The following is a 15,749-nucleotide window of genomic DNA, read 5'->3' on the forward strand; positions in this document are numbered from 1 at the left end:
CCTATGCACAGTTTAACTGCTGAGGTGCTGACCACATCATTTGACTTTAAATCGACCCAGAGCAGGTCATTAACCTTCCCACTGAAACAACTTTTTCTTTCTTGTGTCTTCACATAATTTTATGTAACAAAATATTTCAAACTAAGTTGTCACCATGAAAGAACCAAGAAATCCCACATGTGCACTTACTAAATTAAGTACATTTTTGTTCGTCAGTACAGTAATCTACGTATTCTATTTCTCCTTTGTTACCATAGAGCTCATGTTACTTGTTATTGGTTTTTGGTTACCAAAGCTTTGTACCTTCCACCAAGAGTGTGAAAATGTCTACATGCTTTCTGTAATTGTACCAGGTTAGACATAGCAACCAATGCTCCGCTAGCTGAAATAACTGAACCTGTTATTACTGGAATGACTCATGAAGCTGGGATTTATATGGTTAATATGAACGGCTGTATTTTCCTTTGACTAAAGTTGCTCATTGTGGAACTCTGGGTCCTTGCCTGGTATATTTTTAGCATATGTGTCATGTTTTCTTTACTGCTGTGAATGGCCTCAGTTTATTGCAAGTTACCATTGAAGGGTTTCACTTTGCGATCCGATATCACTTACTCAGTAGTTTCTGTTGGCTTGTCTGCTCCACACATTCACATATTCCATTCTCTGCTGGTTAAGGTGTGGTTTTGTAGGTGCCTTGTCTGTAACCACTGTAAATATGGACAGCAGTGTTGATAGAAGAAAATCTGTCAGATCGTCTACAGCTAACTCACAATCACTTTAAAACAAGGAAAATCTCAAAATGTCACTTCTTAGAGCAGTTTCTGATCTTCTGCCACAATTTTGTGTTTGCTCTGGTAATCAGGAACCACTGGGATGTAGAGGCGCTGCAGCTGAAAGGAAAGCTTTGATTTGCTGGGCAAAGTAAATGCAGTGTTTCTCCTCCTTCCCCTACTTTCTCACTGTGACTTGAAGCTGGTAAAAGGGGCTTTGTTGGACAGTAGAGTTTTAAATCGGATGCACATGTGGCTCAGAATGTGTCATTCTGATTTTGTTGGTAAAATAAAAGTTAACTGTACATTACTGTACTGATCTGATCGGTACTGTACTGATCAAGGGTTTTAGTGAGTCACCTCTTTTGGCCCCACATGAAAATGGCATGCACATTGATTAAAGAAATGGGACATCCCTGAATATCCACTGTTTAGACTGCTCTATTCTTACAGTATCCTGGACAGCACAGTGGTGAGGTGCTTTCCATCCAGTGCTGTGATTGGATTTGCTGTCTCTGTAGGATTTAACTCATGTCAATTAGTTGCTCAGCATCTGTACCTTCATAGGAACTGGTGGAGCTTTGAGTAATTAGACTAGTCACTACTGCAGCCCAGACTTCCCTTTTCCAATGTGTGTCATTGAATGTGTTCACTGCCAAGACTCCACCTGCAGGGTTTGCTTAGGTTTTCAGACAGTTTAGGTGCTTTTTTGGGGGGGCATCAAAGGATACATATATTTTATAAAATTATTTATGTACAGTCAACTAACTAGCTTCCTTGGCCAATTTAACTTAGCTACTTCAGTACGTGTTAGCTACATTAGAAATGTCTTTACTTGTACAGTAAAATAGGCTACATTCAGAAGCAAAGTTATAAGGCTAACCTTATCGATGACTCTTAACTACCCAGGACTGCAGCCATTGATAAGGTTGGCTGTGTTAGTTGACAGTACAGCAAAATATCAGCTGTTGGATTATCTTGGCGATACTGCCAATCACATCCAAAAACTGATTTATTAATTAACAGGTCGTTCCTATTGCCAGCTTACATTTTCATTTTGAGATCAAGTCACATCTCTGTTATTTTTCAGCACATATAACTCACTGTTGTTTTAACTTCCATTCTGATATGTCACTTTTTTTTTTACACTCGTTCAGCTTAGGCGCTGCCATAACATTTATGTGCTATGCCTGACTGCTTTCAAGGTTGAAAAGATGTCACTGGAGGTTTCTGTTAACAGCCTTTCCCACTCTTCATTCTGTGTCCGCCAACCTCTTTGTATTGCTTTCGCTGCGCATTAAGTAGTTCAGTCAGTACTGTACCTGGAGTGTCTGTGTCTTTTAGTAAGTTCCCACAAATTCCAGACATTTGACATTATACCACAGAAAAGAGGTTCACTGTGTGCCTTACCTCAAAGCAGCTATTGTAAATATTTGTGCATTGTTGCATGGCCTTTGTGTGAAATTCAGATGCCATTTACTGATTACAGACTAAACCTACAATACAGAATATTGTTTCTCCCCATTATGAGACACGGTTGACGTCAGCTCTTATTATACTGTGTAACACGCTAGTCATACTATTTGTAATGGGTTTGAAATTGCACATTAATTACTGGGGTGGATCCCTGTAAGTGGACATTAAGTTCTCTGTCCATAAAGCATGTTTCAGATAGAAGGACCTCCTCTTTTTGTATGCACAGGTCATTCTGATCAACCATTAACCAGAAAACTGAATGACATGCTTTTCTTCTATGAATGGGTGCAAGTGACTGAAGCCGCCTCCTTCCCTCAGTTTCAGTCTACAATAGCATGAATAGTGGCTCTTATAAGCTTGTAAAAGTACTGTGTGAAATGCCTTTTATTGTTTATAGGGGAACTATTTCCTTTACTTTTGTTTCTTGAATCAGTCATTTAGATTGGTATCTTTGAATATGAAGCAAATATTTTGTCACTGAATTCCTTTCAGTCAGCCGTTTGTCTCTGAGAAGGCAGAGATGAACACAAAACCTTGTGTGTTTACTCTGTAAATACTGTACACCCCCTACCAGGCACACACAAAAACAGTGCTCTGCAGTAGTTTGGCATCCTGTGCCATATATTGGTCCTTACCTATGAGGATCTCTCTGTTCTGGGTTAGCTTTTGAACTCTTTTATTCTCATGTCTTTCCACAGGTCAATGTTCGCGTCACCACCATGGATGCTGAGCTGGAGTTTGCCATCCAGCCCAGCACCACCGGCAAGCAGCTGTTTGACCAGGTACAGTGGATATCTGGTCTGTATTGACCTGCAGCATCAATGATAGCCTATAAATATGTTGTCAGAATCAATCCAGGCTAGCTGTTCTCTGCTGATTTCTAGTCTTTATGCTAAGATAAGTAGCTATGGGCTTCATCCATATAGATGTTTCCCATTAATATAGAGCTATTGCCTTTTTTTTTTTAATGTGAGCCAACATGTTTTAAGAACAACCTGGCCTGCTATACTGTTTAGTACAAGCTGCTAAAATTGCTGCAGCCTATGCCTTCATGTCGGTCAACTGGATTGACATCACTGAGATAGATCTGTGTTAGGAGAAAGTGTCTGCCCTCATTATCATCTCTCCAAAGCTCTGTCCATTCACATCCTGCTCTGAAATGTTATCAGCTACAGATGAGATTATGGGAGCTTTTGGCCTTAAGAGTCTTTATCAGTCTCTGTCTTCCTGGTGAAGTTCTGGGACTATAAATATATGTATTTAAATGGTTTCCTCCTAGTAAAAAAAGACAGCTTAACTTTTGTGACCAATTGGAGCTTGAGGCCTTTTTTAAAACATGCTTAATGGCTTTAGGGATTTCAAAATGATGAATGAAGTCTTTGAGGATGTTACAGAGTGAAAGGTGTGGCCACAGTAATTGTAGCTCTGTAGTCTGGTCACTTTATTTTACATTGGCTTTAAGATAATGTATGTACTGAACAATTACTGGCATGATAATTGTAAGCGATCTCCATGTCCCTATGTTGCCAATTATATATGATTATTTAAAAAAAAAAGTTGTATTGTTTATAGTAAATTAAAAACCTAGATGAATATATCATTTGACCTTAAATTGTTCTTTGCTCTTTCATCAGGTGTGTATTGAATGTTAAAGTTAATGTATTAATGTTCGTGCACAGTGGCTGTGGTTACAACTAGACATATATGGCATAGTTTTTTATTATTAACCCCTGAAGTTCCCAGTAGTGGTCACTAAGAGTGTGTGATATTGGCAAAAAATATCTAGATGTTTTCTGAGTTTTTGTTGATAATGATAAGCACACAGTATTTTGTATCCTTCATAAATGTCTGATAAAAATCTTATACTAACTCACTTTCTTAATAGCATTTGAATTAATGCTTACTAGAGATATTAATGGAAACAACATTTAAGGAAAACGGGTCAGATATTTACTTAAAACGTAACCATTCCAGTACAGCAGTGTGAAAACCTTGAAATCACTTTAGCAGAATGATTCAGCTCAAGTTTGCCGAGTGTGTTTGTGTGCTGGTACCTTGGCTGGTTTAGTCCTATCATGGACAACTGGCTCCTGAAGCTGCTCTCAGTCTGTTAGTCCACAGATGGTGAAACAAGCGTAGAGTTGTCTTTAACGGCAACCAATTTCTGGCATAGTTTGCAGATTTTTGTCTTTTGAGCAACATTTGCCTTTTCAAAGTACATAGTGATTTTTTTTTTATTTCTTTTAAAGTACAGTAAGTGACATGCTCTAATGTCAGCTTACATATCATTTAAAAAAATCAAGATATTATTGTAGACAATATCACACACCCCCAATGGTCACATGCAGTCTTCTTAAATGAGGAATTTCCTTTTATTTGCACTTTTCCACGTAATGTTGTGAAAGCTGGTCGGTATGACAGCACTGGGGGAGGAAATGCATACTTTTAACTTCCTGTATAACTCGTTTTTCAGTAGCAAGTGTAATCGACTGTGTCTTGTGGCTGCATGTCAAGGGATTCACATTTCATGTCAGCAGTAACGTAGATGCCATTTTAGTCAAAGATTTTTAATACTATGATCACTTTAAACATTATCCCTAAAAACAGCTACAATAGGAGTCATAATAAGAGACTAGTATTGCTGTTTCACTGCTTGTTTAGCTAGTTGTGACCAAGTCAGAATATATGACACTTGTATTTTTTAGCAGCAGGGCTACTGTTCCTAAACTTTCTTTTTATGGTTTTGTTAATGGAAGGAATGACTTTTTGGCTGTGACATCTCCCTATTTATAGGTGTTGGTGAATTCCTCTGCCTACTTGTTAGAATGGCTTTCAGTGTGGAGTGCCACAGATTATCACTCGCTCTCGGTGATGGTGTCCGAGATAGTTCAGTGTTCTCTTTTAGCACAAGGGTACAACTTACTAATGTGAACATGGCAAAACTGTCTACAAAACTTCACACCTTCTCTGAAGTCTGAGCCACTGTTCACAGTGGCTGGAGATGAATATTGCTGGGGTTTAGCTGCCTGTGTCCGAGAAGTCTTGTCAGCAGCCTGATTTAATTTTAAATGGGTGCTTCTGTCTTACATCAGCTGCAGAGATGCACACAGTTACGATGTGTTCGACAGGTTCTGGGGAAGTGCCGAGTGTGAGTCCTGGTGTGGTCTGTGTGGTCAGCGCTGATCATAGCCTTAGCCCTCGTCATGCCTCTTAAAGAGGAATGACTGCCACACCCCTACACACCCTTGTACAGTTTCACTTCCATGACTGTGTGTTCCTGCTTGTTCAATTTTTCCTTGAGCCGTCATGGTTTACAGTAGATGTACTGATTGGATATATTGGTCCTCAGTGTGTTGACCATGTTCAAATTCTATATCTTTGGTATGATTTTAGTAGGCTTTCAGTTTCAGCTCTGATTTAGATTGGTTAAAAAGCAGGAGGTGGTTTAATGTTAATCATTGCAACATTTAAGGGGTTTTTTACACTTGGTTCCTTTTTAAATGAACCAAACTCTGTCCTCCTTTAAAGTGCACCAAAAAGGGGACAACAAAAAAGGGACTTGCTTCTGTAAGATTTGAGTCTTATAGACTCTAGTTACTTTATAAGCTTTAGTTACTTCTCATACCTGTAGTTCCCTTTAGTTACTTTTCATAACTTTATTTTCCTTCTCTATACATATTACAGCTGTATTGATGATTGTCCAGAACTACTGAGCTTTGGTTATTCTTAATACATTTATTTTCCTTGCTTATATATCTTACAATTGTATTGATGAGAATCAAGTAGAATCTGTCCACTTTGAATGCTGTAAGTTCTGTGTAGAGACTTTGTCTGCATCTCTTTATGACCAGACAGCCTATTCACACTTTAGCAAAGGCCTGTTTTACACACACCTCGACCCACTTAGCATATCCCAAGCTTTGCTTTGTCTTGGGATGTCCTGCAGAGGCCGGGGGCTATAACCTGAGATGACCACCTAGCCAGTTTAACACACTTATTAGTATCACACACACAGGGGGCCTGAAACTTAGGCCACCCTTTGATCAGTGCACCTCGAGATCAAGGTCTGGGTGCTGGAGACGTGTGCACACACACACACAGCTAGATTTACCATATTTCAACATGGAAGTGCGAGCTCCAGCTCACACCAAATGACCTATAGGATCACAAACTACTGAAGGTTGCACCCCTGTCCAGGGCGGAGCAGCCCAAGAAGATGAAGTGTATTGTAAGAACTTAATTCGGGGTCAGTGGAAGGAACTCCTGCAGGAGCTCTATCTCTCTGATCCCAGCGCTGTAAGGCCTACCTGTGATCAGACATTCAGTAAACTTTTTGTTGATTTTAAACAGTCCTCTCCTGTCCTCACTTCTCGTGCTTCCAACAAAAGAATCAGGTTAATTTCTAACACTTCTTACTGTGTTCACACTGTGAGTACATTCGAAAGAGGACTCCGTTCTCTTTCTGGTCCACTTCAGCTCTGGGGCTTCGGTCCTCCTTCTGTTCATACTACAGTGACTCTGGAGCTCTCGGACCTTTACTGCTTTCACATATGGCTTTTATGTCAAAGGATGCTCTACTTTATCTCTTTATTTCATGTGGTAAAGTACTTTTGATTTTTTTTTTTCCACTTTGCGGCACTGCAGTGGGGTCATAATGAACCCCCCACTCTCATATGAGCTGAAAACTGAAGCACACCCTTAGTGTGTCTGTGCATTATAGACAGTTGTAGTTTGATATGTTCTTTGTTCCATATCTGGAGGAATGCAGTAGTTTATATAGTGACTGTAACATTCTATTTGATTCACTCACAGTGAAAGTGAGATTTGGCAGTAATAGACCAGTTTCTTTAGGGCCAGTATCCACTGCCCCCCACTTTGGAACACACTCCTTCATCTTTGTCAGCCTCTGTTTTGGGCCCGACTGCGTAAACCCCTCCTTTCCCCTCCTTGGTCACTGGAGGACTCTGCATTATTCAACCCAGAGGATGCAGTGAGTAATGCTGTCTCTCACCACAGGGCCTGAGCTCTCATAAACCAAGAGGAGAGCCTTATGCTCTCTGACAGATGGCTGTAAGACGAGGCTGCAGGCCTAAGTCACGGTAACTCTTCCTTTGTGACACTGCAATGTTTGCTCCTTCAACCTAAAATAAATCTGAAGCGGCTGGTGACTGAGACCCTGTAAAGATTTATTGATTTGACTGCAAATGTTTCATAGACTTAAGTTTTTAAATTATTGTCAGAACAAAAAACACATGTGCTTCAGCTTATAAAAAGGAGCTCTTGAGGAGTTGGGTCTTTGCAATTTATAATTATACTCATGGAATTTAAAAACTCACCACTGATACCAATGCAGGTACAGATTTGTCTTCCAAGGCTGCATGAAGTCACAAGGACATTTTGCAAGCAAGTGATCAGTACCTGCAGATCTTGCATTCAGTTTCCAAGAAAATCCTTGCATTAAATTTACAAAAGTCCTAAATATTTTCTCTTGCCCGCCAAAGACGGTGACATCACAATCCATTTTGTCAAAAGTTCATGTTCAGTAATTATGTATGTTTTATACTTGGCACTGCTTGACCATGCAACCAGCCTGCTCTGATATTAGTTCACTGAACCTGTGCTCAGATTCACATTTAATCCTCCTCTAATGAACTGTGTTACGTTCAGTCTCCTTTGCCAGCAGGGGTTCATAGTATGTATTGTAGAGCATGTTACTCAAGCTAGTTTATCTGTTTGTCATGTGAAGTACGATGTTGTTAAACTTTGATAAGCTTTCCCAGGAAAATGGCAGTCCTCTTATCCTCTGAGAAATGCAATCATTCATTTAGGGATCTTTGGCCCACTCTCTTTCTTTGTATCTCACTGTGCACACCCCAAAGCAAAAAGCACCATGAAAGGGCTGATTGTTTTCAGAGGCCCTGTGAGTTTCATTACAGGTGAGATGCAGCCTGATGTACTCTCTCGTTTCAGGTCGTTTCCAGCAGTAGTTGGTGGTGTTGTTGTTGTCGTTGTTGCTGCTGCTTTAAATGCAGTTCATCAGAAAAGCTGTTCACCTTTTTGCTTCCACTGGTCTGGCTACCTTATTTTTTACATCCACCACTGCTAGAGCAGGGAATTAGATTTTTATTTCAACTTTGGCTGGAGATTACTGTTGGGAATGTGCGTTGCTGGAGCGCCAGTTTGTTGACTCACCCAGGCAACTTGGCACCTCACCGGGAGACAGGGTGGGGAGTTTGGCAGTTGTTCATTCATAAAAGGACCAGCACAGATTTTGCAGTGTAACGGCATGCACACATAAACACAAATAACATGAATTCCTACCTAGTGCTGCTGGAAAATTGCTCAGCCTCTTAGAAGGCCATAAAGAGCCTCTGGTTGTTGAGGTTAGAAGCCACTGGAAAATGGCAGCTCCTCCTACAGCACAAGTGATTATTCCAGATCTGCAACTTTCCACCTCAGCTGCGCAGTCCAAAATTGGTTGGGGTGGGGGGGATCTTCCGAATGCTGATCTGACAATTTTCTTTTAATTGTTTCAGTGCGCTTGAAATAAAACTAGGTTCATAATTTGCCTTTTGGTCATTAATAACAGAGGAGTTCTGGCTCTTGCAGCATTGCCAGAAAGTAAAACAGGCCTTGCAAGATAGAGCTGCCTTCTCATTCTGTTCCCAGAGTCAGAGACATGATGCTAGTCATGCAGCATGTCCTCATTATACATCATCAGTCCTCCTCACTGGTCAAACAATAGGACCACTTTGCTTGAGACCAACCTTCATGTGTGCTTTCGTATATTGCAACAGTCAGCAAAGCATCATTTTTATATGCAGTGTTGTCTCTAGTCTAAAAAGAAGTTAATGGAAAACCATTTTTCTGGTCAGTGTTGAACAACCTTTATAATTTACATTTGTATCCAGGTGATGTGGAAAACTGGTACTAAGGTCCTGTGTTTTCCCCCACTGTCTTTTAGAGCAGAAACAATGACTATTTTGATAATGAATTAATGTGCCATTTCAGTTGTATCTCCCAACAAAAAAAAAACTGTGAAAAAACATTCTGCTTCTCAAATGTGAGGACTTGATGCCTGGCTTTGTCATATAACATAGTAACACGGATAACTTTTGGATTTTTGATCATAGGAAACACGGTATTTGAAGACATCATGTTGGGCTGTGGGAAGTTCTGATTGGCATTTTTGAGAACAAAAAAGAATTGATTAATCAAAAACCCTAACAGTAGATTAACCGATAATGAAAACAAAGGTTTGTTGCAATTCTGCAGAGTTTTAAGACTTTGCTTGTCTTTTTGCAGGTGGTGAAAACCGTCGGCTTACGTGAGGTCTGGTATTTTGGACTCCAGTATATGGATGGCAAAGGTTATTATACGTGGCTAAAACTGGACAAAAAGGTAAGACCCAGCTTGAAAAACATTTTTTCTTTGGTTTTGACTCATAATAATTATCCTGTCTTTTAAATCCTCAAATTACTAAGGTTATTAGCTCACTAGGGTCAGAAAAAACATTTCCAGTGTGTGTATAGTGAAATACTTCATCATGAATCAGTCATAGGTGATAACTTTAGATAATGTGAAGAATTAGAATACACACTGTTATACTTTGAAGCAGGTCATTGAACAGTTACTCAACAGTCTGAGTTTGGTTTTAAAGTTGAGTTCATTATTTCCCTTTTTAATAGAAATTCCACAACCATTATATATCATGTTTCCTAATACTCACATACAGTGCCTTGCAAAAGATAAATGTATTTTATTGGGATTTTGTGTGATAGATCAACACAAAGAATCGCATAATTGTGAAGTGGAAGGAAAATGATATGTGGTGAGCAGTAAAAGTATTGACTCAGGGAGGCTGAATACATATGCACACCACACTTTTCAGATTTTTATTTGTAAAAAAAAAAAACTTGAACACCACATATCATTTTCCTTCCACTTCACAATTATGCAATACTTTGTGTTGGTCTATCACACAAAATCCCAATAAAATACATTGAAGTTTGTGGTTGTAACGTGACAAAATGTGGAAAAGTTCAAGGGGTATGAATACTTTTGCAAGGCACTGTATTTACATTATCATTTCCTCGACTGTCTCAGTTAACTGCCCAGCGTTTCCACCACCTTGCCCTATGGAGTAATAGAAAAAGAATGCATTAATTTGAGGTGATGGGTACAGTCAGTGCATCGGTTTGCTTTGTACTGCATTGTTGTTTTGCTTCTCAAATGGCAGCTAATTGAAGCCCTCTCTGGTTTCTGTCTGCGCTCGGCGTCAGTGCATTGTGTATGATCAGATGGAGCTGGATCATTTGATAAGAGTGTGAATGTTTTGTGAAATATAACCGCTTCTGTTGGTCAGTGGTTTGCCTGAACAAACACACATTACCTGGACTCGGCTAGCTGTTTCATGATCTAGCTTGTTAAAACTATTGTTGTGTAAAAAGCAAAGCAGCGAGTGAGAAGAATATAAAGTAACAGTATAAGCAGAATTTCATATTTTCAAGATTGGTTTATTATCAAAGCTCTGGTCTATCAACCGCCGCAGTTTTTTAGTGCTGTTGGTTTTGCACTAATAATGCATTAAAGTTTACATATCAGAGTATGTTTACAAGTCTTGGAGAGTGCTGCTTCATATGTAGGAGGTCAGTCGGTCAATGTATAACTCCTTTTATGTTTCCAGGTGTGAAGTCTGATAAGTTACCTCGAATGATGTCAGTTGAGTCAAGGGCTGAAGATTACAAGTCTGAAAAGTAAAAATATCTGGGGGTGTGGAGTTTACCAGGCCTCTGTGGCCACTCAAGGCTCCATTAGTATAACAAAATAAAACCTCTGACTGAACTGTCAATGGTTGAGTCATTGTATGTGCCAGGTTTTGGCAAAGAAGGAGGATGAGTGGCATAAAAAAGACTAAATATCTGGCTTTGCCCCATATAAAAGGTTCTTAGTTGCAGGAGGGCAGCACTGCATTGGTGGAGTACTCTTTAAAATGCACCACAAACTGTAAAACATACCGTGAATAGACTGAGACTGTATCTGTCTAATGGGATTGAATAGATTTTCTGACGAATGCCTTTGTGACTGAAATGAATGTAGGAAACCAGGCTGATCTATTTACAGAAAAGGTGCCCGTTTGCATTTTATTATCATAAAAAAGCATCACAGAGATTAGGAGGGGTCACACTTGCGTCAGTCAGCAGCAGTAAACTGTACAGTGTGTGCTGACACTGCACTGCAGCTCATCATTGCAATGCAAACCTGAAACTGGAAAATTCCTGACTGTGCACAGCCCCATTCTCTCCATCAAGACCGATTTTGGTTCCTGTTTTGAAATTAGAGGAAGAGCCACATTGTGTAAAACATACTGTATCTGGGAGTTATTAAAGTATGTTTCTACTAAATGAGAATGCAAGATTCCTTTTTTTGGAAAGAGCAGGGCACCCACATATTTGCCAAAGTTGGCGTTTCCAACTGTAAAACACTGACCTTCATATTTTTCCTGCCTGCGATTCTTTTATAGCCAGTAATATAAAACACGGGTTTAACGAGAGGACATTATTTGCACCTTTTACATGAGTAATTCTATTTACTGCTAAATGATTTTGACTCAAATCTGAGAAAAGTCTTGATTTAAATTCCAAATACAGTTGATAAAACCCAGCTTTGTAACCAGCTTATTATTTTGACATTAAAGGGAAAAAAATCTGACAGTAGCTCTGGGAAATATTCTTATTCACTTTTTATCCAGGAGTTAGATGAGAAGTCAAGGTGATGGTAAACTAATTGCTACAGTATAACCAGTAGCTGGTTACATGTAGCTCAGCTTAGCATAAAGGCTGGAAATGGGGGAACGGCTCTAGCCAGGCTCTATTCGATGGGAATAAGTGTCAAGCAACTGAGAGTTCAAGAAGCCACTGCATGTTAATTTGTGCGCTTTAGAGATTTAGGGGAATTTTCTTACTTTTGGACAGTCACAGTAGCTGCTTCCCAGTCTCTTTTTTTTTTCCTAAGCTAAGCTAACCTGCTACTGGATGGAGACGCACAATTACCGTGCAGAAAGAGAGGTCTTGAGCTGCTGATCTAACTCTTGGCAAAAAAGTGAATAAGGATATTTCTCAAAATGTCGATCTATTCCCGTAATTCTCAGATGACACTTTAACTATTTTTGAATTCCTATCCAGGTGTCAGCCCAGGATGTCAAGAAAGAGAACCCGCTGCAGTTTAAGTTTCGGGCCAAATTCTTCCCAGAGGATGTGTCAGAGGAGCTGATCCAGGAAATCACCCAGAAGCTCTTCTTCCTGCAAGTGAAGGAGAGCATCCTGACGGACGCGGTCTACTGTCCACCAGAGACGGCTGTGCTGCTGGCCTCCTACTCCGTTCAGGCCAAGTTTGGAGACTACAACAAAGAAATTCATCGACCTGGGTACCTGCTGTCTGAACACCTTCTGCCACGCAGGTGAGATGTGCTTTTCAAACTTTGTTTATGAACTGAGGTCTAGAACAAAAGGAAAATGTTATGTAGTAATGCACGTGGTTTATTAGACTGAAGCTGCTAGTCATAAAATAATATTTATGGAAATTTTGGGAGGAAGAAGGAAGTACAAAACTATATCGGTGAGCAATGTAGGTGCTCCACACACTGGTTGGACCTGCTGCAAAGAAAACCCTTGAAGCAAAAGAACCCAAAGAGGTGGATGAAGTTTATGTAACAAACATAATTACTATGAGCCAAAGAAAAATCATTTGTACATGCCATCTATTCAGATTAAATCCCTTTGCCCCCCCTGCCTGTCACTCAAAGATGCCGCACCCTTAATTATGCATAACTTTTAGCCTCATTATAATTTAAAAGGGGGAGTTGTATAAAAACTCACCTCCCATACAGTTGTCATAGAAGGGGAAATTAGCTAAAGAGACCAGAAACTTTATTTGTACCAAGGTCAAAGTGTTTGTCATATGCACAGTTAGGAAACGTGTTTCCCTGTACAATGAAATTCTTACTTTGCCGTCCACATGAATGCCACACAATACAAGTGAAATATAAAGTAGATGAGCAATAACACAAATCTAAATAGGCAGTGACACTAATCTAAGGCACCTTTAAAGCAGCAAGTGAAAGAAGCACAGTAAAAATACAAGAAGAACCCAATATAATGTAGAGAATATATGCGCCGTGGGAGCCGTGAACTGCAAACATTCAGCAGTGAGTGTGTTAAAGTAAACATGTTTACTTCTGTTGTAATCTTGGCCGTTTTAACGCTGGGATTTACTCCCTTTTGGAACTAGCCTCAAGTGGCCATTTTAACACTTCTGCACTGGCTTCCTTTCTTGGCCTTGGAGGTTGCCGCTTGGTGACAATCATGTCCAATCCTGTCGGCTCCATTCACCCCTGTAAAAGTGCTGCTTTGACAGTTTGGAGTGGAGAATCTGGACATGCTTCTCCTGAGAGGAAACCATTCCACATGTGAGGAACATGCAATGAGTTCACGTGAACTGCGTGTCCTGGTATTGCTGCCGACACTGCTCCTGATTTGCACTGTACAAACTAAGAAACCATTTAGAATAAAGAAGTCTAACCAGTTGGTTTGATGTACTTAAGAGGACAGGAGTTTGTGCTGTTAGACTACCTGTCGCCTTCAAATTGCTGTACAGTGTGTGTGCATCAACTAAAGAGGGACGGCTTTATACACCAATATACCAGCTGGTGATATTGACAAGATTACATTTTAAATCGTTTTTCTGCCTTGCTGGTGTTACTGTGCTTTTAATGTGCCTGCTTATTTAACAGTGCATAAAGAGAATAGGCACAGAAATATGTCAGGCTTGACGCCAAATTCCACAGCACTGCTCAGTTGCAAGTGACACACCCCTGTTGTGTGTTTTTGCACACGACAAATGTCCAGCATTCTAAACTAGGACACACAAAGTGGAAGAAACTTCACCTCAGGGAAAATACCACTTTGTCAAAACACAGCTTATAGAAATAGATCCCATAATACTTCAGACAAAGGAAATTATTTCAGATTGTATGATGAAAGAGCTGATGTTTGTTGTTTGTTCTCTTTCGCTGTAGAGTCCTGGAGCAGCACAAATTATCCAGAGAACAGTGGGAGGAGAGGATTCAGGTGTGGCATGAGGAGCATCATGGGATATTGAAGTGAGTTTTATTTGATGCCACTCATTTCTGTATGTTAATGAACCTTAAAAATACTTAAACACATTGTGTGGTCACAATATTTTTCAGTGTTGTTGATAGAGTGGTCATGCTCATTTCCTGTGCGCTGTCCATCATTGCAGGGAGGACGCCATGCTGGAGTACCTGAAGATCGCCCAGGACCTGGAAATGTACGGAGTCAACTACTTTGATATCAAGAATAAGAAGGGAACAGAGCTGTGGCTGGGAGTGGATGCCCTGGGACTCAACATTTATGAGAAGGAAGACAAGTGAGTTCTGTAGTAATGTGACTGACCCTTGTAGTGAACAGTCCTGCTGTTAGTGTTTGTTCTGGCTCTTATGCATGTTTCTAGCTGCAGCTCTGTGACACACAGATAAACTGGTTGGGGTCAGGTCCATGTCTGTACTTAATCACCGTTCCTGGTTCTCAGCAGACAGCATGACGGGAATAACGGTGAAGGCCAAATGGGTGCAGTTTTTGGGGAAAGCATCTCCAAAGACGGAGCGGAATATTCAGCAGTTTGCTTTAAGCTCTTGTGTTTCTTTGTGATCTAAATGTTTATTGCTGTGACAGATTTCATGAGCTGAAGTAATTATTTTTCATCTAGAGGTTTTTAGGTTTTTGGACACAAATTTGTCACATAACTGTTTATGGTTGTTGCCTCTGGTACATATAATTGTATTTGTGACTGAGTGTATCATTGTCACTTTCTTTGTTCATACCTACAGTAATTGGTGTGCTACACAGTGCTGAATGTTAAAAAGCAACAGCTGAAACACACACTACATGTTTGTGTGCCTTTGATACTATAGATGGTTTATGCAATAGACCTTTTTGTTTTGGGAGCACAGATTTGTTTTCACCTGCTGGCTATAGCACAAGACCAGTAACACAGAGCCACACTTGCTGGGTCAGGTCTGTCTACTGTGTAATCGCTATCTCCTTTTCTTGTTTTAAAGAAGCAGAAAAAGTAAATATTTTTCTATTTGGGTGAATTTTTCCTTGGCTTTGTGCTTAAGAGGAAACCTACATTTGTTACCAGCATCCAGGCAGATTCTGGTTGTGATTGCCACTTTGTTTATAGGGCGACACAGTTTGGGAGGTAATCACCCTCTGTTTGGTGAAATGAGTTCTGAGGTCTCCTGTGGCTGGTGGCATCGCTCTGTGGGGCTAACTGGAGTGAAGTGCATTGTGGTAAAGGAGCACTTCATTCCAGGTGACCTACCTTTCAGTCACTGACCCTGTCTGTGCTAGAAGTCCCTCCAGCTGTACTTTGGCTGAGTCGTGCTGTTTACTTTCAGATAGTTGCTGTTCCCATGTTAAA

At 40.2% G+C, this 15,749-nt stretch overlaps 1 protein-coding gene across 2 annotated transcripts in view; it reads left to right on the forward strand.

Annotated features, from left to right (window-relative positions):
- ezrb (ezrin b) overlaps positions 1-15,749 on the forward strand; it is a 31,046-nt gene that overhangs the window by 5,619 nt on the left and 9,678 nt on the right. For both annotated transcript variants that reach the window (XM_020604050.1, XM_020604051.1), the window contains 5 exons: positions 2,945-3,028; positions 9,552-9,647; positions 12,431-12,705; positions 14,323-14,406; positions 14,547-14,693. In XM_020604050.1, the coding sequence (XP_020459706.1) occupies positions 2,945-3,028; positions 9,552-9,647; positions 12,431-12,705; positions 14,323-14,406; positions 14,547-14,693 (686 nt within the window). The remainder of the gene's footprint in view (positions 1-2,944; positions 3,029-9,551; positions 9,648-12,430; positions 12,706-14,322; positions 14,407-14,546; positions 14,694-15,749) is intronic.

This window comes from Monopterus albus, unplaced genomic scaffold, assembly GCF_001952655.1.
Source record: "Monopterus albus unplaced genomic scaffold, M_albus_1.0 scaffold63.1, whole genome shotgun sequence".
Lineage (NCBI taxonomy): Eukaryota > Metazoa > Chordata > Actinopteri > Synbranchiformes > Synbranchidae > Monopterus > Monopterus albus.